Here is a 25,881-nt window from a genome sequence, read left to right as displayed (position 1 = left end):
CCAGTCCCTGACCACTCCTGCACCAAAGACATTTTTCCTTCTCTCCAACCTAACCCTCCCCTGGCACAAGTTCAGGACATTTCCTCTCCTTCCATCACCTGAGCCTAGGAGGCAGAGCCCAACCCCCACCTGTCTGCAGCCTCCTCCCAGGGGGCTGTAGAGAGCAATAAGCTCTGCCCTCAGCCTCCTCTGCTCCACACTAACCCCCCCAGCTCCCTCAGCTGCTGCTCCCCAGCCCTGTTCTCCAGACCCTTCCCAGCTTTGTTGCCTTTCTCTGGCCCTTCTCCAGCCCCTCAATGTCCTTCTTGCAGTGAGGGCCCATGACTCAATCTGGTACTCAAGGTGTCCAATAGAGGAGAACAATCTCTGCCCTGCTCCTGCTGGCCACACTATTGGTGATCCAGGCCAGGATATTGGTGGCTTTTTTGGCCACTTGGACACAGTCTGGCTCATCTTCAGCCACTGCCAACCACTATTCCACATATTTAGAAGAGAAAAACTCTAAGAGCTGAGGGAACACATTTCGAGCTGGAGGTGACCATTTGTTTGTAAAAGCAGAGCAGCTCCCAGGGAGCCACAGTGTGAAGAGAGGCAAAGCTCTGGGGCAGGGCTTGGGCTGAGTTTGTGCTGACTGCTGCAGAACCTCACACTGCTGCCACTGCTGTGTGGTGGTGTCTGGCTGAGACTAACCCCCAGAGGAGCACAGCAGCACAGGGCAAACAGTCACCCAACAAAGTACTTTGCTGGGGGGACAGTCTGAAGTCGTGGCAGGGCAGGTCTAGGCTGGATGTTAGGAGGAAGCTGTTGTCAGAGAGAGTGATTGGCATTGGAATGGGCTGCCCAGGGAGGTGGTGGAGTGGCTGTGGCAGGAGGTGTTGAAGCCAAGCCTGGCTGGGGCACTTAGTGCCATGGTCTGGTTGGTTGGCCAGGGCTGGGTGCTAGGTTGGGCTGGATGAGCCTGGAGCTCTGTTTCAAACTGGCTGGTTCTATGACTCTGTGACACTTCTGGCAGCCACAAGTGGCAGATGTACAGGTCTGTGCCAGGGGAGCTCTGAACTCACCCCCAGCTGTTTCTCTGTGCATGTCTCTCATCCAATCTGGTGACATCTCAAAAGGTACTTACATCTTTATCCCCCAGGTACAGCACAAACTTGTTGGATGCCCTCTGGGGAGTGTCTGATCTTGGCTGAGGTCTTTGGAGGAAGAAGGACAGAGAGGTGTAGCCTTTCAGGTCTTGGAGGTCACTCGGAGGGCGAACCTCTACCCCGGAGCTGCCATTGAACCGCATGGGAATAGCAACCTGCGAGGTGAAACAGAAGCCAGGGGGTTACAACTGCCTGTTGCTACTACTGCTACTTACCTGGCTGCAAAGCAGCCTCTGACATATCCCATCCATCAGTCAGAGCAGATTTGGACTGCAGTGACAGGACAGGTGGCAATGGCTTCAAACTAGAGCACAGCAGATTTAGGTTGATGCGAGGAACAAGTTCTGCACCATGAGGGTGGTGGAGCACTGGAACAGGTTGCCCAGGGAGGTAGGTGGTTGAGGCCACATCCCTGGAGATATTCAAGGTGAGGCTCAACAGGGCTCTGGGCAACCTGATCTCATTGAGGCTGCCCCTGCTGACTGCAGAGTGGCTTGGACTGGATGAGCTTTGGAGGTCCCATCCAATCCAGACCATTCTATGTTTCTACAGACTCCAGCCCCACCAAACCAGGTCCTCAGGAAGCAGACTGCATAGCAGAGCACTCTGTGTTATCAATCCTTATCACTTAACACAGCACTTTGTTACTCCAGACAGCAATTCATCAGCCTCACCTTGCCTTTGCCAAGAAATTGTTGCCTTCAGTGCAGGCAGGGGGAAGGATGTGCCCTGCAGCTACCAGCCTGTCAGTGATTTAGACGTCTGCATGCACATCCTGCTGCTTCCCTGTCTGCTGGAAATCACAAAGCACCTCTGGCACTAATAAAGACACATCCTGTGACAGCTCCTTACACCATGCTCCTCTCTTCACTGTGCCTGGGGGTTATTTGTGATGGCCTCAAGGACCTGAGACCACTACAACAGCTGCTTCCGAGGTGAAAGGATGTTCTTATGAGGAGATCATAGTGTCATGGAATCATAAAATGATTTGGGTTGGAAGGGACCTTTAAGATTTCCTGGAGGAAATTGATACTGCATTTATCTGAGTGGATCCAGATCAGAATTTAATGTCACAGGTTTCCTCCTGTGTGATTTCAGATTCATAGAATGGTTTAGGTTGGAAGGAACCTTAAAGGTCAACCATGTCCCAACCCTCTGCCTTGGGCAGGGACACCTCTCACCAGCCCAGCTTGCTCAAGGCCTCATCCCACCTGGGCATTCAACACCTCCAGAGACATGGCATCCACAACCTTCCTGGGCAACCTGTGCCAGTGTCACACCACCCTCGGGGGAACAATTGCTTCCTGATGTCTGATATAAATCCAGCTTCTTCCAGCTTCAATCCATTCTCCCTCATCCTGGCACTCCCAGCCCTTGTCACAAGTCCCTCCCCAGCTCTCCTGCAGCCCCTCCAGCTACTGGCAGGCTGCTCTAAGCTCTCCCTGCAGCCTTCTCTTCTCCAGACTGAACAGCCCCAACTCTTTCAGCCTGTTCCCACAGGGGAGGTTGTCCAGCCCTTGCTCATTTCTGTGGCCTCCTCTGAACCTGCTCCAAACACCGAGGAGCAGCTGGGGACAGGGCTACACAACTCTTTTGGCCTCTAAGCTGCAGAGCTAACTCTGCCCTGCTGCCTAAAGCCAACACAGGATCCCTTGGAAGGAAAGAGGCTGTTGGACAAATCAGTGTTAGAGATGATGTGGGACAGGCCCTCTGGGAGGAGGGCAGAGCAGGCTGCTGCTGCTGATCCTTAAGTACAAATGAGTGGGCACCCAGCACCATACTTAGTGTAAGTGCTGGGGGCTGCTCCTGAGCTACATCTGTGTCTGCTCTGCCACACATTTCAGCAAAGTGAATTAGCAGAGTCCCAGAGTGCCAGCTGGGAAGGGACCCTCTGTCCAACTCTTCCAGCTCACAGCAGAGCTGAGCTGGGCCAGCTCCCTGCCAGGCTGAGCCTTCACACTGCCCCATGCAGGGCACTCCACTGCTCCCCTTGAGAGATGATTCCAGCCTCTGACTGTTCCCAGGGGCAAACCTTTCCTCCTGCAGTCCCATGGGGATGTCCTCAGCAGTAACTTGTCCCTATCACTCTTTGTCTTTTCCATGGCACTGCTTGTACAAGGGAGTCACTTCTCAGCTTTTTTGCTGAGGTCATGCACAGTAGGATGATTTAGAAAGAAAGAGAATCACAGAATCATCAAATCATAGAATGGTTTAGGTTGGAAGGGACCTCAAGCATTATCCACTTCCAGCTCCCTGCCACAGGCAGGGACACCTCCCCCTAAAACAGGTCACTCAAGGCCTCATCCAACCTGGCCTTCAACACCTCCAGGGAAGGAGCATCCACAACCTCCCTGGGCAACCTGTGCCAGTGTCTCACCACCCTCACTGCAAACAACTTCTGCCTAAAATCTAGTTTAAGTCTTCCCTCTTCAAGTTTAAACCCACTACCTCTTGGCCTTGTCAATAGTCCCTCCCCAGCCCTCCTGGAGCCCCCTTCAGACCCTGCAAGGCCACTCCAAGGTCTCCTCCAAGCCTTCTCTTCTCCAGGCTGCACAGCCCCAACTCTCTCAGCCTGTGCTCAGAGCAGAGCTGCTGCAGCATCTTGGTAGCCTCCTCTGGACTTGCTTTGACAGTTCCATGTCCCTGCGTTGGGGGCTCCAAAACTGCACACAGTACTGCAAGTGGGGTCTGAGAAGAGCAGAAGCCATAGTTTGGAGCTGTGCCTGCAAAGCCCTGAGGTGAAGCAGGACTGCAGTGTGTGCAGGACTGACCTTATTTGCAGCATCTCTTGCCTGCTGGATCAGCTCTCTTATGCGGTTCAGGTTCTCAGAGATGTTGCTTATTGGCATCAGCTGCTGGTTGATGCTCTCGATCTTACTGAACAGGTCTGGAAGTTTGTTTGTCAGTTTTTGTACTGCAACAAAAGAAAAAGAGTCATTGATGGCAGAAGGGAGGAGGAAAACAGATGAAAAAAGGCATCACTGCATGGGTCTCAGAGAGGCAGTGGCCTGGGTGCTGAAAGGGCTCTTCACGTTGGTCCTACACTACTGTGAAGCCCTCACTGACACTGGAGGCTTATTGGACACTTGCAACTTGTGGACAAAGTTATTTGTGGCAGCAGACAGAAGCAGCACTTTCAAAAGATCCTGCACTTGGGTCACAACAACCCCAGGGACACTCCAGGCTTGGGGCAGAGTAGTTAGAAACTGCCCAGCAGAGAAACACTTGGAGGTGTTGGTCCACAGCTTGCTGAACATGAGCCTTTGCATGCCCAGGTGGCCAAGGAGGGCACTGGCATCCTGGCCTGGATCAGCAATGGTGTGGCCAGCTTGAGCAGGGCAAGGGTTGCCATCTGTGCTCAGCACTGGTGAGGCCACAGCTCGAGTGCTGGGTTCAGTTCTGGATGACTGAAGGTCCTGCTGCCAGTCTGAGCATGTCCACCTGGCCAAGCCTTGGCAGGCCTCAGCACCTGCAGTACCTGAGTTGTTGGCCTCCATCAGGGCTTTGCTGAAGCCAGCACTCTGTGTGCTTCCATAGGTGTTCTTCATTTCTTCCACATCCTCCTGAATTGGGAGCAGCTCCTCCAGTACATTGCTTGTGACACCCTTGGCACTTTCTACCATGTTCTTTGCATTGGTGATGATGTTGTTGATGTCATCTGAAACACACAAATGCACAGCCAGAGCCTCATGGCAGGAGATGCAAGAGGCAAGCCAGAAGTGACCAGCAACTGACCTCTACTGATGCCATTGAGGTTGTTTTGCAGAGTCACAAGATCAATTTGCAGAGAATTCTTCTTTCCATCAGCTACTTCAAGTCTTTGCTTTATGTCTTCAAGGGTTGGACCAAGAGCTGCAAAAGAGTCAATGTCCTCTGTGAATTTTAAACAGCAATGCCACCTCTGCAGGACAGGAGGTGTGGGGGCACCTCCAACACTCACACAGCTCCTGCTGCCACTGAGTTAGCTCTGCTAAACTAACACAGAGCTGAGGATGTGCTGGACAGGAGTGTTGCAGTTGAACACCCATCACACCACATCTCACTGCAGTGGAATTGGCCTCCTCTGCTCAAAGCTGGGCTGCAGAGCTTTGCTCAGCAGTGAGAAGTCAGGCTTCCAGCAAAGCTTGTGCCAACACTTCCACCACCACCTGCATTCTCACTACCTTTCAATGTCCTTTCAGTCTCCTGTGCTTGATCCAGGACTGCACTGCTCTCAGTTTTCAGCTTTGCAGCTTTTCCTGACAGATCTTCTCTCTTCACAGTCTGGCAAGAGAAGCATTAGGCTGCTTTTACACTCACATCTCAAGAGCAAAAGGCATAGTCCAATCTAGTTTAAAAACCCAACTATGCAGTAGGAAGATTTCATGTGAAGAACATCAAGATGAATTTAAACTCAGTGCAGCCTTGGTCTTTGGTAAGCTTCTGACAGAACTTTAGGGCATTCAGAAGAACTGGACCTGTGGACAGCACAGCCCTGCTGCAGATCCTGTGTGCAGTGCCAGTGCTAAGTGAAAGAGAATGCCTGAAATCAGAGAATCAGGGAACTGTTTCTGTTGGAAAAGCCCTCCAAGATGATCCTGTCCAATCATCAACCCAATAGCACCATGGCCACTAAACCACGTCCTCAGGTCCCATGGCCAAATGGAAGGTCCTGCACCTGGGTGGGCACAATCTCAAGCACAACTCCAGGCTGGGTGAGGAATGGCTGAGAGCAGCCCTGAGGACTCCCAAACTTCCAGAGTCTGTTCATGGCTGGAGAGCAGCTCTAGGGGTCTGGGCTGATGAAAAGCTCAACATGAGCCTGCAGTGAGAGTGCAGCCCAGACACAGCCCTGTGCTGGGTGCAGCAAGAGCAGTGTGGGCACAGGGCAAGGGAGGGGATTCTGCCCCTTGGCTCTGCTCTCCTCACACCCCACCTGCAGTCCTGGGGGCAGTTCTGGAGCCCCCAGCACAAGCAGGACATGGAAGTGTTGGAGCCAGGCCAGAGGAGGTCACCAAGATGCTGAGAGGGCTGCAGCAGCTCTGCTGTGAGCACAGGCTGAGAGAGTTGGGGCTGTGCAGCCTGGAGAGGAGAAGGCTTGGAGGAGACCTTGGAGTGGCCTTGCAGGGTCTGCAGGGGGCTGCAGGAGGGCTGGGGAGGGACTATTGACAAGGTCTGGGAATGGCAGGAGGAGGAGGAATGGGTTTGAAGTGGCAGAGGGGAGATTGAAAGTGGCTGTGAGGAAGAAGTTGTTTGCAGTGAGGGTGGTGAGAGACTGGCAGAGGTTGAGGGTGGTGAGACACTGGCACAGGTTTCCCAGGGAGGTTGTGGAGCACAGAAGCACCCAATGTGATCGAAGATCACATTGGGTGCTTCTGTGCTCCACAACCTCCCTGGAGGTGTTCAGGACCAGGCTGGATGAGACCTTGAGCAACCTGTTCTAGTGGGAGGTGTCCCTGCCTATGGCAGGGCTTTGGAACTGGCTGAGCTTTGAGGTCCCTTCCAACCTAAACCATTCTGTGATTCCATCTTGAACACCTGCAGGGATGGGGACTCCACCACCTCCCTGGGCAGCCTGTGCCAAGGTTAAGTACAGGTCCTAGAGTGATGAACAGGTGGTTCAGGTCGAGTTTATCATATTTTTGCCTATGTAGAAGATTCCTGGGAGGGTGAGAAAACTACAGGAAGTCTTTTCCTCACTGAACAAGTGTCTGAAGACTGTCAAGACAGAACTGCTCTGGATTATTTGCCCCAGTTCATTGACAGCCTGTGCCAACCCCTGACCACAGCACAGGAATTTTCCCTCATCTCCAACCTAAACCTCCTCTTGATTTCAGGCCATTTCCTCACGGGATGTTAGGGGTTGGGAGAGACCTCTGGACATGTTCCATTCCAACCCCCTGCCAGAGCAGGACCATATAATCCAGCACAGGTCACACAGGAACACATCCAGGCAGGGCTGGAAAAGCTCCAGTGAAGGAGACTGCACAGCCTCTCAGAGCAGCCTGTGCCAGGGACCCTTACAGTAAAGTTCTTCCTCCTGTTGAGGTCTAACTTCTGTGCTGGAATTTCTCTCACTGTCTGCTGGGCTCTTCTCGTAGGTAGTTGGAGACAGAACGAGGGGGAATGGCCTCAAGCTGAGGCTGGGGAGGTTTAGATTGGACATTAGGAACAAGTCTTTCACAGAGGGAGTGGTCAGGCACTGCAATGAGCTTCCCAGGGAGGTGGTGGAGTCACCCAGCCTCGTTGTGGTGCTTGGGGCTATAGTTTAAGGTGACTCTTGTAGAGTAGGGTTCTAGGCTGGACTTGGTGATCCTGAGGGGCTTTGCCAACCTGCCTGTCTCTGTGGTTCTGGATCACCTGATACTAGGGAGAATTCCCTGCAGTGCTTACCAGGCTCTTCTGCACTCTTCACTAGGCTGCCTCACAGGCACAGCCTCATCAGCAAGGCAGCAACCACCCTGCTTAGTCCTGAACCAAGCCTAGTTCATGGTTGAGCAGCACAGCAGCTCACAGAACTGCCCCAGACAAAAAGATGTGCCAAGACACACGGGTCTGGCCCTGGTGCCTCTCTGACAGCTAACAAACCCCAGCCCAGTTGCAGCAAGTTCCCCATCACTCAGCCCCTCCTGGGTACTCACCGATAACGCTGAGTCAGCTGCACTGCCAGCTCTGCTGGCTGCTTCCTCCGCTGCTTTGATGGCCTTGATAATATTGTCATAGGCAGTAGAAGCTTCCACAGCACAGCCTACCAACTCGTCCTTCCTGTAGCTGTTCTTTAGCCTGTAGGAAAGAGTGGGGGAAGCACAGCACCACAGACACTGAGACAAAGCCCCTCAGGAGCACCAAGTCCAACCCAGGTCCCTGCACAGCACCACAGACACTGAGACAAAGCCCCTCAGGAGCACCAAGTCCAACCCAGGTCCCTGCACAGCACCACAGACACTGAGACAAAGCCCCTCAGGAGCACCAAGCCCAACCCAGGTCCCTGCACAGCACCACAGACACTGAGACAAAGCCCCTCAGGAGCACCAAGCCCAACCCAGGTCCCTGCACAGCACCACAGACAACTGAGACAAAGCCCCTCAGGAGCACCAAGCCCAACCCAGGTCCCTGCACAGCACCACAGACACTGAGACAAAGCCCCTCAGGAGCACCAAGCCCAACCCAGGTCCCTGCACAGCACCACAGACACTGAGACAAAGCCCCTCAGGAGCACCAAGCCCAACCCAGGTCCCTGCACAGCACCACAGACACTGAGACAAAGCCCCTCAGGAGCACCAAGCCCAACCCAGGTCCCTGCACAGCACCACAGACACTGAGACAAAGCCCCTCAGGAGCACCAAGCCCAACCCAGGTCCCTGCACAGCACCACAGACACTGAGACAAAGCCTCTCAGGAGCACCAAGCCCAACCCAGGTCCCTGCACAGCACCACAGACACTGAGACAAAGCCTCTCAGGAGCACCAAGCCCAACCCAGGTCCCTGCACAGCACCACAGACACTGAGAGAAAGCCTCTCAGGAGCACCAAGCCCAACCCAGGTCCCTTTACAGCACCACAGACACTGAGACAAAGCCCCTCAGGAGCACCAAGCCCAAGCCAGGTCCCTGCACAGCACCACAGACACTGAGACAAAGCCCCTCAGGAGCACCAAGCCCAACCCAGGTCCCTGCTCTGTGAGGCTCACCCTAAGCTGTAGCCCCCAGCACCACATCCAAAGGGCTTTTAAACACCTCCAGGACTGAGGTCTCCACCACCTCCCTGAGCAGCCCATTCCCATCCCTGAGCACTCCTGCAGCTGCAGCCTGCTGCAGGGCCTGGGGCTTTGAGCAGTGCCCTGAGCTCAGGCTTTGCTCAGCAATGGTCACACAGAAAGCAGATTTCCAGCTGCACTCAGAACCTCTTTCTGCTACAAACAAATCCAAGCTGGAGGCAGACCAAACATGGAAAGAGTCCTCAGCAAATGGGGGAAGCTCAGACAGCTGCAAAGGCACAGCTGTGGGGCTGCAGAGTGGCCTTGGAATCAGGTGATAGGGAGACTTCAGCAAGGCATGAGGCTGATGAGCTGCCCCTATCAACTGCGCTTCGGAGCAGCTCAGAGAGCCGCAGGTTGCAGATCGCTTCTGGCTGCTCTCAGCATCCTGCAGCAGCAGCAGATGGAGCACAGGAGGAAGCACTGCCAGAGCTGTGCAGTGCCCAGGCAGCAGCACAGCAGCGCTGCAGGCAGAAACGACAGACAGAGCAAGGGGGGGAACAGAGGGGGGGGGGGGGGGAACAGAGTGGGGGGAAACAGGGGGGGGGAACAGAGGGGGGGAACAGAGGGGGGGAACAGAGGGGGGGAACAGAGGGGGGGGAACAGAGGGGGGGGACAGAGGGGGGGAACAGAGGGGGGGAACAGAGGGGGGGAACAGAGGGGGGGAACAGAGGGGGGCACAGAGGGGGGAACAGAGGGGGGAACAGAGGGGGGGGAACAGAGGGGGGGGAACAGAGGGGGGGAACAGAGGGGGGGGAACAGAGGGGGGGGAACAGAGGGGGGGGAACAGAGGGGGGGGAACAGAGGGAGGGGAACAGAGGGAGGGGAACAGAGGAGGGGAACAGAGGGAGGAGAACAGAGGGAGGAGAACAGAGGGAGGAGAACAGAGGGAGGGGAACAGAGGGAGGGGAACAGAGGGAGGGGAACAGAGGGGGGGAACAGAGGGGGGAACAGAGGGAGGAGAACAGAGGGAGGAGAACAGAGGGAGGGGAACAGAGGGAGGAGAACAGAGGGAGGAGAACAGAGGGAGGAGAACAGAGGGAGGAGAACAGAGGGAGGGGAACAGAGGGAGGGGAACAGAGGGGGGGAACAGAGGGGGGGAACAGAGGGGGGGAACAGAGGGGGGAACAGAGGGGGGAACAGAGGGGGGGGAACAGAGGGAGGGGAACAGAGGGAGGAGAACAGAGGGGGGGGAACAGAGGGAGGGGAACAGAGGGAGGGGAACAGAGGGAGGGGAACAGAGGGAGGGGAACAGAGGGAGGAGAACAGAGGGGGGGGAACAGGGGGGGGGAACAGAGGGAGGGGACCAGAGGGAGGAGACAGAGGGGGGAGACAGAGGGGGGGAGACAGAGGGGGGGGACAGAGGGGGGGGGACAGAGGGGGGGAGACAGAGGGGGGGAACAGAGGGGGGGGAGCAGGAGGAGAACAGAGGGGGGGACAGAGGGAAGCTCTGCAGAGCACACTGAAGCAGAAACAGGCAGGCAGGTCTCTTGCTGGCCCTGCAGAGGGTCTCCAAAGCAAGCGGAGCTGCAGGCAGAGCAGGGCAGCCGCGGGTGGCGCACGCCAGAGCTGCTGCTCCCCAGAACACAACCTACTTCTCCAGCTGCTCTGCCAAGGCTGCCAAAGCTTGGGCGTGCTCCTCGGCCCGCAGCACCAAGGGCTCTTGGCTTGCTGATAAGGAGTGGTTTGTCAGCTTGGCACTCATGTCCTTCCTCGCCCCGTCCAGCTGGGCAGCCAGGCTCTCGTACTCCTGAGGGGTTGGAAAGGAAGGGATGTTTGATCTGTGTCCAAAGGGGGTGGATTTTGGCCTCCTCTCTCTCCTTCAGTGCTACAAAAAAGGTCCCCTTGCACCTTGCTCTGCAGGTTGCTGGAAACAACTTCCACTCATGACATGATGCCTCAGACCCACCGTGTAGAAGCTGAATCAGAGCAAAGACCCTCCTGCAGCCCAGCAGCCCCTCTCTGACAGTGCCTCAAGGCAATTGGAATGGGCTGCCCAGGGAGGTGGTGGAGGCACTGTCCCTTGAGGTGTTCAAGCCAAGCCTGGATGAGGCACTCAGTGCCATGGTCTGGTTGACTGGATAGGGCTGGGTGCTAGGTTGGACTGGATGAGCTTGGAGGTCTCTTCCAACCTGGTTGATTCTATGATTCTATAAGAACAGCACCAGCACTGATGCTCTTCCTCACAGGTATTCTCCCAAACTCAGGCAGAATCACTGAGGTTGGAGATCTCTGAGTCCAACCATAACCTAACACTGCCAAGTCCACCACTAAGCCACATCCCTAAGTGCCACAGCTACACAGCTTTGATATACCTCTAAGGATGGTGACTCAATCACTTCCCTGTTCCAGCACCTGGCAATCCTTTTGTTGTCCTCAATGTATAATCCAGACTTCCCCTTCACAGAATCACAGATTCAACCAGGTTGTGAAAGACCTCAAGGGTCATCAAGTCCAACCTCTCACCTAACACCTAACCCATGGCACTAAGTGCCTCATCCAGCCTCTTTCTAAACACCTCCAGGGATGGGGACTCCACCACCTCCCCGGGCAGCCCATTCCAATGCCAATCACTCTTGCTGGGAAGAATTTCATAGAATCATAGAATCAACCAGGTTGGAAGAGACCTCCAAGCTCATCCAGTCCAACCTTGCACCCAGCCCTAGCCAGTCAACCAGACCATGGCACTAAGTGCCCCAGCCAGGCTTTTCCTGAACACCTCCAGGGACAGTGACTCCACCACCTCCCTGGGCAGCCCATTCCAATGCCAATCACTCTCTCTGTGAACAACTTCCTCCTAACATCCAGCCTATACTTTCCTCCTAACATCCAGCCTGAACCTGCCCTGGTGCAGTTTGATTCTGTGCCCTCTTGTTCTGTGACTGGGTGCCTGGCAGAAGAGACCCCTGCAGGACTGGAGGCTGTTTGCTCTCGTCCTAGAGAGCTGCAGCTCAGTGTCTGCCTCAGGCACACAAGAAGCTTGGAGCAGGCAGGAGCCTGGAGCCTCTTGCACCCACCATGGGCTGTGAGATCCTTCCCTTCTTGGGGCCTAGGCACTGAGTCGTGCTCCCCATTACAGTGACAGCAGGGTACTGAGGGGTTCAACCTTCACTCAGGAGGCTTAGCTGTACCTCTTTGCTCTTCTGCAGCAGTCCAAGCACACTGTTGGCTTGTGTGAGGGAGGATCGTGCAGAGGTCAGGATTCCCAGGATACCATTCTGCTGCACAGTGGTCTCCTCAACTCGTTTCTGAGGAGAAGTGAAAGGTTGAGTAAGATGTGAGGGGGTTAAAAATGAGAGGCAAGAGAAACCACAGCTCAGCCAGCTTGCAGTGGCATTTACCAGAGGTGCTACTGCAGCTGCCTGCAGTGTCTGGGGACTAAAGTGATGCTATTGATGAGGAGAGAAAAGTCAGGAGCCTGCAGCAGTGCAGCAGACTCCAGCAGTTCAGCTATCAGCACTCAAAAGCAGTCCAGGGCAGGAGTTGAACTGTCAGAACACAACATCTGACTGTCACAGACCCACAGAATTGTTTGGCTTGGCAAAACCCTCTAAGCTCAGCCAGTCCAACCAGCAACCCAACCCCACCATGGCCATCAAACCACGTCCCAGAGCACCATGGCCACAGGTTTCTTGAACTCCACCACCTCCCTGGGCAGCCTCTGCCAATCCCTCACCACTCTTGCAGCAAAAAACATTTTCCCTCATCTCCAACCTAACCCTCCCCTGGCACAATTTCAGGCCATTTCCTCCAGGTCTGTCACCTGATGCTAGGGAGAAGAGACCAACCTCCACCTCACTGCAAACTCCTTTCCTCTCAAACCTGGAAACTCCAAAGACAGCTTCCTGGTGGCATTCCTGATCCTTTCTTTCCATTCAAAGGCAGAAATAAAACGACTACACTCCCCCTTCCTCTGGAGATCTCCCCAGAAAGGGGCTCTGAAACCTCCCCACCTCACCCTCTGGAAAGCCCTGAAGGTAATGAAGCACTTTGGTCTAGAACAGCCCTGTGGCAATCCACAGTGCAGCTCTAGGGCTCATACCAGAGTCAGACTCTGGGTTAGCAGAGAGGGGGCACAGCAGAGTGCTAAGCAGTGACAGCAGAGTGGAGGGACAGCCTGGGTGGAGAGCAGTGCCAGCAGAGTGGGTGGCCAGCAGTGTGCTAAGCAGCATTTCAGAACCAAGACAACACATTGCAGCAATGGCCCCTGCAGCACTGTCCTATTTCCTGTCCTGTTCCACCAGCTCAGTAACCAAGCAGTGCTCAGGCCTGGCAACTGCTTCTTGCCAACTCTGTGATGAGGTCTCAGAAGCAGATCTGTAGAATAAGAGTCCCAAATAATTCCATTCCTGGCTGTTACAGCCAAGCATTTCAAGGGAGTTACTATGAAAAGCACTGCAGCAGCAGGATTTGGTCTCGACTGGGAAACAAAAGGGCAGTGACAGCTGTAGAGAAGGGCTCAGTAGAGACCTTGCTTCTCTGCTGTCACCAAAGCTATGCCTTGGTCGAGCTGTCCTGGTCACCCAGAGAGGCCACGAGCAGGAGCAGACCACACTGACATCTGTCATAGAATGGTGTGGGCTGGAAGACACCTCTAGAGGTCATCCAGCCCAGCTCCCTGCAGCCAGCAGGGACATCTCCACCAGCCCAGGTCACCCAGGGCCCCAGCTCCCTGCAGCCAGCAGGGACATCACCAGCCCAGGTCACCCAGGGCCCCAGCTCCCTGCAGCCAGCAGGGACATCTCCACCAGCCCAGGTCACCTAGGGTCCCAGCTCCCTGCAGCCAGCAGGGACATCTCCATCAGCCCAGGTCACCCAGGGCCCCAGCTCCCTGCAGCCAGCAGGGACATCATCATCCCAGGTCACCCAGGCCCCAGCTCCCTGCAGCCAGCAGGGACATCTCCACCAGCCCAGGTCACCCAGGCCCCAGCTCCCTGCAGCCAGCAGGGACATCTCCACCAGCCCAGGTCACCCAGGGCCCCAGCTCCCTGCAGCTAGCAGGGACATCACCAGCCCAGGCCACCCAGGGCCCAGCTCCCTGCAGCTAGCAGGGACATCACCAGCCCAGGCCACCCAGGGCCCAGCTCCCTGCAGCTAGCAGGGACATCACCAGCCCAGGCCACCCAGGGCCCCAGCTCCCTGCAGCCAGCAGGGACATCACCAGCCTGGGTCACCCAGGGCCCCAGCTCCCTGCAGCCAGCAGGGACATCTCCATCAGCCCAGGTCACCCAGGGCCCCAGCTCCCTGCAGCCAGCAGGGACATCACCAGCCCAGGCCACCATCTCCCTGCAGCCAGCAGGGACATCTCCGCCAGCCCAGGTCACCCAGGGCCCCAGCTCCCTGCAGCCAGCAGGGACATCACCAGCCCAGGCCACCAGCTCCCTGCAGCCAGCAGGGACATCACCAGCCCAGGTCACTCAGGGCCCCATCAAGCCCCACCTTGAATGTCTCCAGGGAAGGGGTCTCAACCACCTCCCTGAGCAACCTGTTCCAGTGCTCCACCACCCTCGTAGTAAAGAACTTGTTCCTAACATCCAATCTAAATCTGTCCATAGATACATTAAGAGATGGAAAGAGACCTTGGGGAGAAGGTAAGGAATTAGTGGTACTTGACTTTGCAAGGCCAAAAGCAGTCATCAAAATCTCTTATTCCCTGAGCTTTGAGTTCCTCCTCCCAAGCCCTGACATTACCTTGATGTCTTCTAAGAGAACTCCATTGTCTCTGTTTAAGTTTTCAGCCTGCTTGATCTGTCCTGTGGCCTGGTTCAAAGCTTCCTGCAGGTCACTGATTTTGGCCTCATACCCACTGAGTGAATCTCTCACCAGTTTAATAAGGGCTTGGTTTTCCTGGTGGTACTTCTGCAGCTGGTTCTTGATACGTGCCAGAACTGTGGTGGCAGGAGGAGGAAGAAAAGGTTTGGTCAGAGAAGGGAAGCAGAAGAAACTTCCTGCAAAAGGGGTTCATAGGATCACAGGATGTTAGGGGTTGGAAGGGACCTAAGGAGATCATCCAGTCCAACCCCCCTGCCAGAGCAGGACCACACAATCCAGCTCAGGGCACACAGGAACACATCCAGACAGGGCTGGAAAGGCTCCAGAGAAGGAGACTCCACAACCTCTCTGGGCAGCCTGTGCCAGGGCTCTGGGACCCTTCCAGGCAAGAAGTTCCCCCTTGTGCTGAGCTGGAACCTCCTGTGCTGCAGCTTCCATCCATTGCTGCTTGTCCTGTCCCAGGCAGCAGTGAGCAGAGCCTGTGCCCCCCTCCTGACCCCCAGCCCTCAGATGTTTATAAACACTGATTCAATCCCCTCTCAGTCTTCTCTTCTCCAGACTAAGCAGCCCCAGGGCCCTCAGCCCCTCCTCATCAGGCAGTGCTCCAGTCCCCTCAGCATCCTGGTGGCACTGGGATGGTAAAGCTGTGCTGGTGTGAAAAGCAGCAGCAATTCAGTGCCACCCCAGCAGGGATGCTCTTCAGCACCTCACTGGATCAGATCTGCTCACGAGTTTGCTGCTGTGGATGCAGAGCACAGAGAAACATTTGCTTGGCTACCTCTAAATTAAGTAAGGATGATCTGCAAATGCTGAAACATTTCCTGTTGTTACATGGAGCTAACAAATGGCATCAGCATTTTCATCTAAAGCACAGGCACCTAAGGTCACAGCAGTCAGCAAAGCCTCCTCTGTAATCAAGGGAGAGACACAGAATTCATCCACAGATTGGGTTGGGTTGGAAGGGACCTTAAAGCTCATCCAGTTCTGACCCCCTGCCACGGGCAGGGACACCTCCCACCAGCACAGGCTCCTCAAGGCCTCATCCAAACTGGCCTTGAACAGCTCCAGAGAGGAGACATCCACGACCTCCCTGGGCAACCTTGTTTCACTGCCTCCTCATCCTCACTCTAAAGAATTTCTTCTTCTTCTCCAGTCTCAATGTCCCCTCTCCCAGCTCAGAGTCATTCCTCCACATCCTGTCACTCCAAGTCCTTGTTGAAAGTTCCTCCTCAGCTCTCCTGCAGCCCCCCTTCAGGCACTGGAAGGCTGTTCTAAAGTCTCCCTGAGAAGGCTGCTCAGCCCCAGCTCTCCCAGCCTGCCCCACAGAGCTTCTCCAGCCCTCTGACCGTCTTGATGCCCTCCTCTGGACCTGCTCCAGCAGCTCAGTGTCCTTCTTTCCCTCCTGCTGACTAACAGCTGCGACAGACCCCAGGAGCACATTGCAAACTGTCTCTCCCAAAGAGCCAGTAAAGACTGAGCTCATCCTGGAGAGCCAGCAGCTGAGAGAACCAAGAGCTTACGCCGCTGAGCTTCTGCTCGCTCCTTCTCCGCCTCTGCTTGCGCTGGGGCCAAGTTGCGGTTCCGCATCTCCGTCAGCATCCGCTGGGCTTCGGCCAGCCTGCTGGCAGCGTCCCCCAGGGGCAGGCTGTTACCCTCTGTGCTTGCACCAGCTGCTTGTTCCAAGAGTGCTGAAAAAAAACATTGCCAGGGAGAGGATGTGCATGGGAAAGGCACAAAGGAGCAGGCTGCCGCCTGAGAAAGAGACCTGCCGCCAAAGTTCAGAGCTGTAGAATGGCTGGGGTGGGAAAGGACCAAGCTGGGGGCAGATGTGGCTGGGTTGGAGGGCAGAAGGGCTCTGCAGCGGGACCTTGACCACCTGGACAGATGAGAAGATTACAAGGGGATGGCTTCAATAGCTCCAAGTGCAGGGTGCTGCACTTTGGCCACAACAACCCCATGCAGAGATACAGGCTGGGGTCGGAGTGGCTGAGAGCAGCCAAACAGAGAGGGATCTGGGGGTGCTGATTGATACCCACCTGAACATGAGCCAGCAGTGTGCCCAGGTGGCCAAGAGAGCCAGTGGCATCCTGGCCTGCATCAGGAATGGTGTGGCCAGCAGGAGCAGGGAGGTCATTCTGCCCCTGTACTCTGCACTGGTTAGACCTCACCTTGAGTCCTGCGTTCAGTTCTGGGCCCCCCAGTTTAGGAGGGACATTGAGATGCTTGAGCATGTCCAGAGAAGGGCAACGAGGCTGGGGAGAGGCCTTGAGCACAGCCCTACGAGGAGAGGCTGAGGGAGCTGGGATTGGTTAGCCTGGAGAAGAGGAGGCTCAGGGGAGACCTCATTGCTGTCTACAGCTACCTGAGGGGAGGTTGTGGCCAGGAGGAGGTTGCTCTCTTCTCTCAGGTGGCCAGCACCAGAACGAGAGGACACCACCTCAGGCTGTGCCAGGGGAGATTTAGGCTGGAGGTGAGGAGAAAGTTCTTCCCTGAGAGAGTCATTGGACACTGGAATGGGCTGCCCGGGGAGGTGGTGGAGTCGCCGTCCCTGGGGCTGTTCAAGGCAGGACTGGACGTGGCACTTGGTGCCATGGTCTGGCCTTGAGCTCTGTGCTAAAGGGTTGGACTTGATGGTCTGTGAGGTCTCTTCCAGCTCTGATGATACTGTGACCTTCAAGATCATCCAGTTCCAAGCCTCTTCCCTTGAGGAGGGACACATTCTACTAGCCCAGGCTGCTCAAGGCCCCTCCAGCCTGGCTTCCAGCACTTCCAGAAGCTGAGCCTGAAACAGCTTCTCTGGGCAGCCTGTTCCAGTGCCTCACCACCCTCACGGACAAGAATTGCTTCCTAATGGCCAGTCTAAATCCAGCCTCTTCCAGCATGAAGCCTTTGCCTCTCATCCTCTCACTCCATGCCTTTCTCAGAAGTCCCTGTTCAGCTCTCCTCTCCTTCTCCAATTCACAGAATCATAGAACCATGCAGGCCTGAAAAGCTCTCCAAGATCACTGTGTCCAACCATCCTCTAATTCTGCCAAGTCTGCTGCTTAAACCAAGTCTACATCTTAAACACCTCCATCCAGGGGTGGGGATTCCACCACCTCCCTGGGCAGCCTTTGCCCTTTTAGTCAACAAGTTTCTTCTAATGCCCAACTTAAATCTCCCCTGGTGCTGCCTGAGATCATTTCCTCTCATCCTGCCTCTTCCTAGTGAGAAGACCCCAACCTCACAGGGAGCTGCAGAGAGCAATGAGCTCTGCCCTCAGCCTCCTCTGCTCCACACTAACCCCCCCAGCTCCCTCAGCTGCTCCTCCCCAGCCCTGTTCTCCAGACCCTGCCCCAGCTTTCTTGCCCTTTTCTGGCCCTGCTCCAGCCCCTCAATGTCCTTCTTGGAGTCAGTGACCCAAAATTGAACCCAGAACTCAAGCTGTGGCCACATTAGTGGTGAGTACAGGTGGCAATCTCTGCCCTGCTCCTGCTGGCCACACCACTGCTGATCCAGACCAGGATGCTGGTGGCTTCCTGGCCTCCTGGGCACACCTTGGCTCATCTTCAGCCAGCACCCCCAGGGCTGTCTCTGCTGGGCAGCTTTCCAGAGCCACTTTGTATGAACTGTCAAATGTCACATGGCCAGAGCTAGGGAGGTGGCATCAGGCCTGACATTTTGACCTGTATGACCAAGTTCACAGCAATCATTTTGAGTTTCTAACATAAGAATCTAGGACAGGAAGCCAAGCTGAAGTCAGGAAAGTCAGCTTGTCAGTGCTGATGTCCCTGTGGCAAAGGTCCTCTGTCCCTGTCCACTCCAGGCTCCTAACCTACCTTAGATCTTAGATTCCAAGAGGGATCTTAGATTAGATCTTAGATTTCTAATAAGCAAAGTGAATTCCACAGCTCTAAATTTGGATCTGTGAAGTTATTTTCTAAGAAAACCTCTCAGGCTCAATTAAGAATATTGGAGAGAAGCTGAAGAGAATCCATACACCCAAACATGCTCTGAAATTGGGAACTCTTTTTACCTTGTATATTGTTGACAACTATTTGTATTCTTGAAACCAAATCCTTCCCCTTCTGATGAGTTTGGCCAAAGTTACTGAATAACATCTCAGCTGCTTTGTAGTTCATCTCAGCCTAGGAGGGGGAAGCAGTAGATTAGAATCATAGAATCAAGCAGGTTGGAAGAGAGCTCCAAGCTCAGCCAGCCCAACCTAGCACCCAGCCCTGCCCAACCAACCAGACCATGGCACTAAGTGCCCCAGCCAGGCTTGGCTTCAACACCTCCAGCCACAGCCACTCCACCACCTCCCTGGGCAGCCCATTCCAGTGCCAATCACTCTCTCTGACAGCAACTCCTCCTAACATCCAGCCTAGACCTGCCCTGGCACAGCTTGAGACTGTGTCCCCTGTTGCTGGGTGGCTGGCAGAAGAATGAGCTCTGCCCTGAGCCTCCTCTGCTGCAGGCTGCACCCCCCCAGCTCCCTCAGCCTCTCCTCACAGGGCTGTGCTCCAGGCCCCTCCCCAGCCTTGATGCCCTTCACTCAACACCTTCCAGCACCTCAACATCTCTCTGCAATGGAGGAGCCCAGAACTGGACACAGCACTCAAGGTGTGTCCTGAGCAGTGCTGAGCACAGGGGCACAAGAACCTCCCTTGTCCTGCTGCCCACACTGCTCCTGAGCCAGCCCAGGATGCCATTGGCTCTGCTGCCCACCTGGGCACTGCTGCCTCCTCTGCAGCTCCTCTCTGCCAGCACCCCCAGCTCCCTCTCTGCCTGGCTGCTCTCAGCCACTCTGGCCCCAGCTGGTCGTGCTACTTGAGGCACAACCCTGCAAGGAGGAAACATTTTCATCACCAGAGCTGCCAGCAGCTCCTCTTTTCTATAGCTGGATACAGCAGGAGATGTGCAGTTTGAGGTTGATTTGGTTCAGTCACCTTTTCCTGGAGAGCATTTACATCATGGGTCAGGTTGATGAGTTCTGCCTCCAGCTGATCCACCTTGGAAGCCTGGTTATGAACCCCAGCACGGTAACCGTCCAGAGACACCTGGAGAGAAGGCAAAGATGAACAAATCAACCACCCACAGCTGGGAGGCAGAAGGCAAATCTTCACTGGGTTAGCTCTTTACCCAAGGTAAATAAAAGCAGCAGCATGAAGGTTGACCAATTGCTGCCCAAACCCTGGTGAGCAGAGGAATCTTTGGGGGGGGTGAGTCTTGGAACTGGCAGAAGGAATGTTGGGGGTTTGGGGTAATGTGGAGCCAGGAAGTGCTAGAAAAGAGAAGTACAGGGAGACCTCAGAGGCAGAGGTCTCACACAATGGTGGTGGGGGTCACAGGATGTTAGGAGTTGGAAGGGACCCAAGGAGGTCATTGAGTCCAACCCCCCTGCCAGAGCAGGACCACACAATCCAGCTCAGGGCACACAGGAACACATCCAGACAGGGCTGGGAAGGCTCCAGAGAAGGAGACTCCACAGCCTCTTTGAGGCAGGCTCCCAGTGCTCTGGGACCCTTCCAGGCAAGAAGTTCCCCCTTGTGTTGAGCTGGAACCTCCTGTGCTGCAGCTTCCATCCATTGCTGCTTGTTCTATCTCAGGGAGCAGTGAGCAGAGCCTGTCCCCCCCTCCTGACCCCCAGCCCTCAGATGTTTATAAACATAAGGGACAGAGGTCAGAAGGGACCTCTGCAGATCATCCAGCTCAGCCCCACTGCTAAGGCAGGGTCACCCCTGAGAAGGTTGCCCAGATGGCAGTGTCCAGGTGGGTTTGGAATCTCTCCAGTGAAGAAGACTCCAAAACCTCTCTGAGAAGTGCCTGCTCCAGGACTCCAGCACCCCCACACCAAAGAAGTTTCTCCTCAATTTTAGAAGGAATTTCCTGTGTTCTGGTTTCTGCCCACTGCCCTCTGCTGTAAAATCAGAGTGGTTTGGGCTGGAGAAGCCCTCTGAGATCATCCAGTCCAACCATCAACCCAACTCCCCCAAGGCCATCAAAACATGGCCCCAAGTGCCACAGCTTTCTTGGACACCTCCAGGCATGGGCACTCCACCTTCTCCCTGGGCAGCCTCTGCCAATCCCTGACCACTCTTGCAGCAAATAGAATTTTCCTCATCTCCAATCTAACCCTCCCCTGGCACAATTTCAGGCCATTTCCTCTTGTCCTATTGCCTTACACTATGGAGAAGTGACCAACCCTCTCCTCCCTGCAACCTCCTTTCAGGTTTCCCATCCTGCCACTGGACCCCACTGAAAAGGGTGAGCAGGGGAGCAGAGCTCAGGAAAAGCAGAGGTCCTGATTGGCTTCCAGAGCATGACATGTGGCACCCCCATTTTAATGGGATGTTTAGCAACTTAGTGCCATGGTCTGGTTGACTGGACAGGGCTGGGGGCTAGGTTGCACTAGATAAGCTTGGAGGTCTCTTCCAAGCTGCTGGATTCTCTGATTCTATGGTCCAGTGGTGGTGTTAGCAGTGCTGGATTAAGAGCTGGAATTGATCAACTTAAGGGTCCAACCTCAAGGACTCTGATTGTGTGGTAACTAAAGCTGTCCTCCAGCAGGTGAAGCCCATGCTGCCAGCACCTGGCACTGGAGATCAAAACTTGCTGTATGTTCCTTTCCAAGCTGACTAAAAGATGGCCTAAGTACTCAGGGTCAGCTCTTCTCCATTCAAGATCCCAGGCTCACAGGATGTTAGGGGTTGGAAAGGACCTTCTGGAGAGCTTCCAGACCAAGCCCTGCCAGAGCAGGATCAGAGAATCTAGGTCACCCAGGAACACAACCAGATGGGTCCTGAAAGTCTCTGAGCAGCCTGTGCCAGGGCTCTGGGACCTTTACAGTCAAGAAGTTCTTCCTCATGCTGAGGTGGAGCTTCCTGTGCTGCAGTTTCCATCCACTGCTCCTTGTCCTATCCCAGGGCACAAGAGAGCAGAGCCTGTCCCTGTCCCTTCCTTCCTGTCCCCCAGCCCTCAGAGATTTGCAGCCATTGCTCAGATCCCCTCTTGGCCTTCTCCTCTCCACACTAAGCAGCCCCAGGGCTCTCAGCCTCTCCTCCTCTGGCAGTGCTCTAGTCCCTGCAGCATCCTTGTAGCCCTCTGTTGGGCTCTCTCCAGTAGATGCCTGTCCCTCCTGAGCTGGAGAGTCCAGAGCTGGATGCAGTATTCCAGGTGGGCTCTCACTAGGGCAGTGTAGAGGGGAAAGAGAACCTCCCTGGATCTGCTGGCTGCACTGCTCCTAATGCCCCCAGGGTGCCACTGGCCCTCTTGCCAGGAGGGATGCAGTGGATGCCTACCTTCAGGTCCCTGATGCGTGTTTCCAGGTGTCTCATCTGCTCCAGGGTGTGGCTGCTCATGTGGACGTTCTGCAGTTGAGACTTGATCAGCTGCATCTCATCACCTATCGTGCCCAGGTCCTTCAGCAGTGTCATCACACAGCTGTCACAGGCTGCAGGCAGCAGGAGCAGAGGAACACAGCACATAGAGAGAACATGCCAGTGACTAAGCTCAAACCCTTTGATGCTTGTCACCTGGGGCTGCCTGAAGAACAGAGGCAACAACAGAGCCCAGAGTGTTGAGGAAAGGGACCAGAGCCAGAAGTTGGCCAGCTGACCACCTCTTCAATCACTTCTCCAGGGCTCTGGCTGAACGTTTGTGTTTGAGTGATTCATTGCAGGACACCTCCAGCCCTGTCTAAGGACTCCCACCCTCAGGAGGGTCACCAGCAGCTGCCCAGAGCCAGCAGGAGGCAATGCAAGCTAAGAGCCCTCACTTACGGTCACAGTCTTCATTGGGATCCACATCCATGGGTTGGTTATGGAAGCACTCTGAAATCACAAGGGTGGCATCAGTGACCAGAGCTGCCTGCTGCAAGTGCCACTGCTGCATTTTGCCCTCCCTTTCACAGTTGGCATCACAACAGAGTGGTGCCTGTTCACGACTCCATACCTGCTGTGAATGAGCTGCCATGTGCAGAGGGCTTGAGCATGGAAAAGCCCTCAAAGCTCATCCAGTCCAACCAGCAACCAGCACCACCATGGCCACTGAACCCTGGCCCCAGCTGCCATGGCCACACCTCCAGCCATGGGCACTCCACCACCTCCCTGGGCAGCCTCTGCCAATCCCTGACCACTCCTGCACCAAAGAAATTTTTCCTCCTCTCCAACCTAACCCTCCCCTGGCACAAGTTCAGGACATTTCCTCTCCTTCTATCAGCTGAGACTAGAGAGCAGAGCCCAACCCCCACCTGCCTGCAGCCTCCTCTCAGGCAGCTGCAGAGAGCAATGAGCTCTGCCCTCAGCCTCCTCTGCTCCACACTAACCCCCCCAGCTCCCTCAGCTGCTCCTTACCAGGCCCTTCAGCAGCTTTGTTGCCCATCTCTAGACATGCTCCTTTACCATCCCTCAAAGGAGACTGAAGTGTGCTGAATGCAGGACTAGAATTTGCCTAGGATGACCCCACCAGGACAAGAGCCAAGGCTATACTGCTAAAGATTTTACCCAGGGCAGAGGTACAACCTCAGCATCCAGATGGATGGCATCCAGAGGGACTGGAGAGGGGCCCAAGCCAGCCTCATCAAGTTCAGCAAACACAAGTGCAAGGTCCTGCACCAGGGTGAGGAGTGGTTTGAGAGCAGTTCTGGGAAGGCCTTGGGGGTGTCAGGTGGTGCCAAAGTGCCCAGCAGCCAACACTGGTCACTGGCAGCCCAGAGCCAGCTGTGTGCTGGCTGCAGCCAGAGCAGGGAGAGCAGCAGCACAGGGAGGGGATTCTGCCCCTCTGCTCAGCCCTCACCTGCAGCACTGCAGTTCTGGGGCCTCCAGCAAAAGGTCATGGAACTGCTGGAGAGGGTCCAGAGGCAATCAGAGGGCTGGAGAAGCTCCCCTGTGGGGACAGGCTGGGAGAGTTGGAGCTGTTCAGCCTGCAGAAGAGAAGGCTGCAGGGAGAGCTTAGAGCAGCCTTGCAGTGCCTGAAGGGGCTGCAGGGTTGCTGGGGAGGGACTTGTGACAAGGGCTGGGAGGGACAGGATGAGAAGCAATGCCATGAAGGTGGGAGAGAGGAGATTGAGACTGGAGATGAGGAAGAAACTCTTTGCAGTGAGGCTGGTGAGACACTGGCACAGGCTGCCCAGGAGGCTGTGGCTGTCCCCTCCCTGGGGACAGCCAGGCTGGCTGAGGCTTTGAGCAAGCTGTGCTGGTGGGAGGTGTCCCTGCCCATGGCAGGGGGCTGGAATTGGATGATCCTAGAGGTCCCTTCCAACCCAACCCATTCCACGAATCTGTGAGTCTACCAAATTGCAGTCCTGGTGCAGTTGTGCTGTTGTGGAATGCAGCCAACAGCAGCCACATTTCAGCAGCCTCAGTCAGGTCCCAGTCAAGCACAACTCTTCCTCCAGCTTGTGCACAACCAGCAGCAGCCAAGAGATGGTGGAATGGGAAAGCCTGGCCAAGTGCCCAACATCAGGCAGAGGGAACCTGCTAGAACATGCTGTGCTGATGATCACAGGGAGCTTAGCTCCTTGTGCAGAGAAAAGGGTGATCAGGACACAGAGCTGCAGACAAGCTGGGCACAAGCAGGCTCGTTGAATTTTGCCCTGCAGGTGAGTTTGTCCCAGCAAACTCCTGCTTCAAAAAGGAAAGGAATGACAAAACATGAAACACTGCCTGGCTCTGGGCCACACAGGCTATGGATAGGAGAAAGGTGCATTACTTCAGGGATGAAATATGAAATGAGAACAAGGGCTGATGGCTTCACACTGGAAGAAGGTGGGTTGAGATGAGCCAGCAGGAAGCAATTCGTCCCCATGAGGGTGGTGAGGCACAGGAGCAGATTGACCAGAGAAGCTGTGGAGCCTTCAAGCCAGGTTAGATGTGGCCTTGAGCAAGCTGGGCTAGTGGAAGATATCCCTGCCCATGGAAGGGGGGGATTGGAACTGGATGATCTTTAAGGTCTCTTCCAAGCTAAACCACTCTGAGGTTCTGTGAAGCAGCCGTTGGAAAGTTGCCCCAGCAGCTCACATCAGCTGATGGCTTTCTGCCTGCTCTGCCCCCTGGCAGCTGTGTGAATGCAGCCTGCAGAGCAGTGCAGGGAAATGAAGAGCTCTGGAGACATCAGGAGATACTCTTTTGAGATCTCACTAACATCTGAGCAGGAAAAGCTCTCTGCAGGGAAAGGAAAATGCAATTTTTTGGGGGGAATGGAACTATGGGATAGTAAAGGTCCTTTTCAGACACAGTGGCCTTTGTGTTTCTGAGTAGGACTGAAATGAACTGAGCTAAAGAGAGCCTGAGGCATGAAGGCTCAGGCCCTTAGAAATGCAACCGAATAGGCTGGGTTGGGAGGAACCCTGCACAGATGGGCAGAGTCCAAGGGGATGGCTTCAATAGCTCCAAGTGCAGGGTGCTGCACTTTGGCCACAGCAACCCCATGCAGAGATACAGGCTGGGGTCGGAGTGGCTGAGAGCAGCCAGACAGAGAGGGATCTGGGGGTGCTGATTGATACCCACCTGAACATGAGCCAGCAGTGTGCCCAGGTGGCCAAGAGAGCCAGTGGCATCCTGGCCTGCATCAGGAATGGTGTGGCCAGCAGCAGCAGGGAGGTCATTCTGCCCCTGTACTCTGCACTGCTTAGACCACACCTTGAGTGCTGTGTTCAGTTCTGGGCCCCCCAGTTTAGGAGGGACATTGAGATGCTTGAGCGTGTCCAGAGAAGGGCAACGAGGCTGGGGAGAGGCCTTGAGCACAGCCCTACGAGGAGAGGCTGAGGGAGCTGGGATTGGTTAGCCTGGAGAAGAGGAGGCTCAGGGGAGACCTCATTGCTGTCTGCAACTACCTGAGGGGTGGTTGTGGCCAGGAGGAGGTTGCTCTCTTCCCTCAGGTGGCCAGCACCAGAAGGAGAGGACACAGCCTCAGGCTGTGCCAGGGGAGATTTAGGCTGGAGGTGAGGAGAAAGTTCTTCCCTGAGAGAGTCATTGGACACTGGAATGGGCTGCCCGGGGAGGTGGTGGAGTCGCCGTCCCTGGAGCTGTTCAAGGCAGGACTGGACGTGGCACTTGGTGCCATGGTCTGGCCTTGAGCTCTGTGCTAAAGGGTTGGACTTGATGATCTGTGAGGTCTCTTCCAACCTTGCTGATACTGTGAGACTGTGTGAATCTGTGCCAGCTCCAGCCCACCCACCTCACCGGGAAGAATTGCTGCCTCATCTCCACTCTCACTCTCCCCTCTTCCAGCTTCAACCCATTGCCCCCCA

General features: G+C 55.3%; 1 protein-coding gene across 1 annotated transcript in view; it reads right to left on the bottom strand.

The window, feature by feature from the left end:
- The window catches only part of LAMA3 (laminin subunit alpha 3), a 179,789-nt gene that overhangs the window by 27,656 nt on the left and 126,252 nt on the right, over positions 1–25,881 (bottom strand). The window contains exons 38-51 of the mRNA XM_064170537.1: positions 22,412–22,462; positions 21,932–22,083; positions 19,580–19,690; positions 18,667–18,778; positions 16,172–16,339; positions 14,571–14,767; positions 12,011–12,127; positions 10,475–10,629; positions 7,766–7,907; positions 5,309–5,408; positions 4,881–4,997; positions 4,624–4,803; positions 3,917–4,059; positions 1,124–1,300 (exon numbers count right to left, since the gene is read on the bottom strand). Of these exons, the coding sequence (XP_064026607.1) occupies positions 1,124–1,300; positions 3,917–4,059; positions 4,624–4,803; positions 4,881–4,997; positions 5,309–5,408; positions 7,766–7,907; positions 10,475–10,629; positions 12,011–12,127; positions 14,571–14,767; positions 16,172–16,339; positions 18,667–18,778; positions 19,580–19,690; positions 21,932–22,083; positions 22,412–22,462 (1,922 nt within the window). The remainder of the gene's footprint in view (positions 1–1,123; positions 1,301–3,916; positions 4,060–4,623; positions 4,804–4,880; positions 4,998–5,308; positions 5,409–7,765; positions 7,908–10,474; positions 10,630–12,010; positions 12,128–14,570; positions 14,768–16,171; positions 16,340–18,666; positions 18,779–19,579; positions 19,691–21,931; positions 22,084–22,411; positions 22,463–25,881) is intronic.

Source organism: Pogoniulus pusillus, chromosome 34 (genome assembly GCF_015220805.1).
Source record: "Pogoniulus pusillus isolate bPogPus1 chromosome 34, bPogPus1.pri, whole genome shotgun sequence".
Classification (NCBI taxonomy): domain Eukaryota; kingdom Metazoa; phylum Chordata; class Aves; order Piciformes; family Lybiidae; genus Pogoniulus; species Pogoniulus pusillus.
The sequence above is the reverse complement of the archived record's forward strand: the minus strand, read 5'-3'. Positions and strand labels throughout refer to the sequence as shown.